Raw genomic sequence first — 1,201 nt, 5'->3', positions numbered from 1 at the left:
ACCATCCCACAATTAAACACTTCAATCTACAACTAAATTCAAAACACACAATTGTAGCTAAACTAATGAGCCTACAAGTAAATTCTATTAGCATAAAATACACAATCCTCACTAAACTAAGGAACCCACAATTGAATTCACCTATCACAAAAGATGCCCACAATCATAAATTTCACCCATGATTAATCATTTAAAGTCCTCCTTTTGGCCCTTGAGATGGGGGAATGAACTGTGGTCAAACTTTCATTGCACCAATTGATACAATTAATTGCAGCCTTCGATATAAGTCATGGACGCGAGGTAGTGTGGACCACAAACACGCAACGGCCACGACAAGTATAGGGTGCCAGGTGGATCATGCTGGAAAAGTAGGAAAAAAGTCTAAAGGACGTGTGTGAAGGCCGGTGCGGCGTGAAGCGCGCACATGCCAAATGACATGGAAGGCCTGGAATGGCCACATGTGAGTGATCTAGGGAATGGCCAAATGTCAGCATTCCCTCGGTGATCGGACTCCGGCTCCCGACCGATGGGTGGGTTGCCGGAATCGACTTTCCGTCATAGTTTGACGTTCGCACTTGCGTAGAGGGGACGCAAGATCAGGAATCATCAAAGCCTCACAGATGAAAAAACGATCGACAACAGAACGAGAGGATTGACGTAAAGGAGGACCATGGATCGTAATTTTGCGTTTCCCACCTCCGTCGTTGTTTCGATCTCCTTCTTAATCCTTTCTTTGCCTTGGTTTGCTCGCTCTGTGATCGATCGTGCCATCCTCGCAAATGTCACCGCAATTAACGCAAAGGGACTTTACGTCGGTTTAGCGGCTCCCGACACTTTCGAGCTCAACCCCTTGCTTGAATCTGGAATTTTTACATTCGACATCGAGTTTCCAACTATCGACATATCAGGTGTGCGAATTCTGCATGCTTTAGCTAGGCGCTGTGCTCTCATCTCTGTCTACTTTATGATGAGAATCCAAGATTGAATCCTCGTGTCATGGCATATGGTTCAGGGCGCCGATTTTATGTTGGAGAAATTCAAAATCGTGAAGTGATTTTAGTCATGACAGGGCTCGGAATGGTAGGTTTCGAAGCATCCTCTGTTCCTGTAAATTTAACAATATCTCGAGATCGATTTGCCGCAAGAAAGGGGCATTGCAAGAACCCATTTGGTTTCTGGCAGCTGAACGCAGGAATCACTA

At 45.4% G+C, this 1,201-nt stretch overlaps 1 protein-coding gene across 3 annotated transcripts in view; it reads left to right on the top strand.

The window, feature by feature from the left end:
* Nucleotides 1-613: 613 nt before the first annotated feature.
* LOC147882570 (bark storage protein A-like) overlaps nt 614-1,201 on the top strand; it is a 2,525-nt gene continuing 1,937 nt past the window's right edge. The window contains exons 1-3 of one of the 3 annotated variants that reach the window (XM_087400560.1): nt 614-908; nt 1,013-1,080; nt 1,183-1,201. The exon at nt 1,183-1,201 is cut by the window's right edge and continues 137 nt beyond it. In XM_087400560.1, the coding sequence (XP_087256686.1) occupies nt 671-908; nt 1,013-1,080; nt 1,183-1,201 (325 nt within the window). In that variant the 5' untranslated portion in view covers nt 614-670. Of the gene's footprint in view, nt 909-1,012 lie in introns of all 3 variants that reach the window. The other 2 variants (XM_087400559.1, XM_087400558.1) reach the window with 2 other exon arrangements.

Source organism: Dipteris shenzhenensis, chromosome 29, assembly GCF_047967505.1.
Source record: "Dipteris shenzhenensis isolate YYH24624 ecotype China chromosome 29, Dip_SZ_1.0, whole genome shotgun sequence".
In the NCBI taxonomy this organism is placed as follows: domain Eukaryota; kingdom Viridiplantae; phylum Streptophyta; class Polypodiopsida; order Gleicheniales; family Dipteridaceae; genus Dipteris; species Dipteris shenzhenensis.
This window is presented reverse-complemented; position numbering and strand designations above follow the sequence as displayed.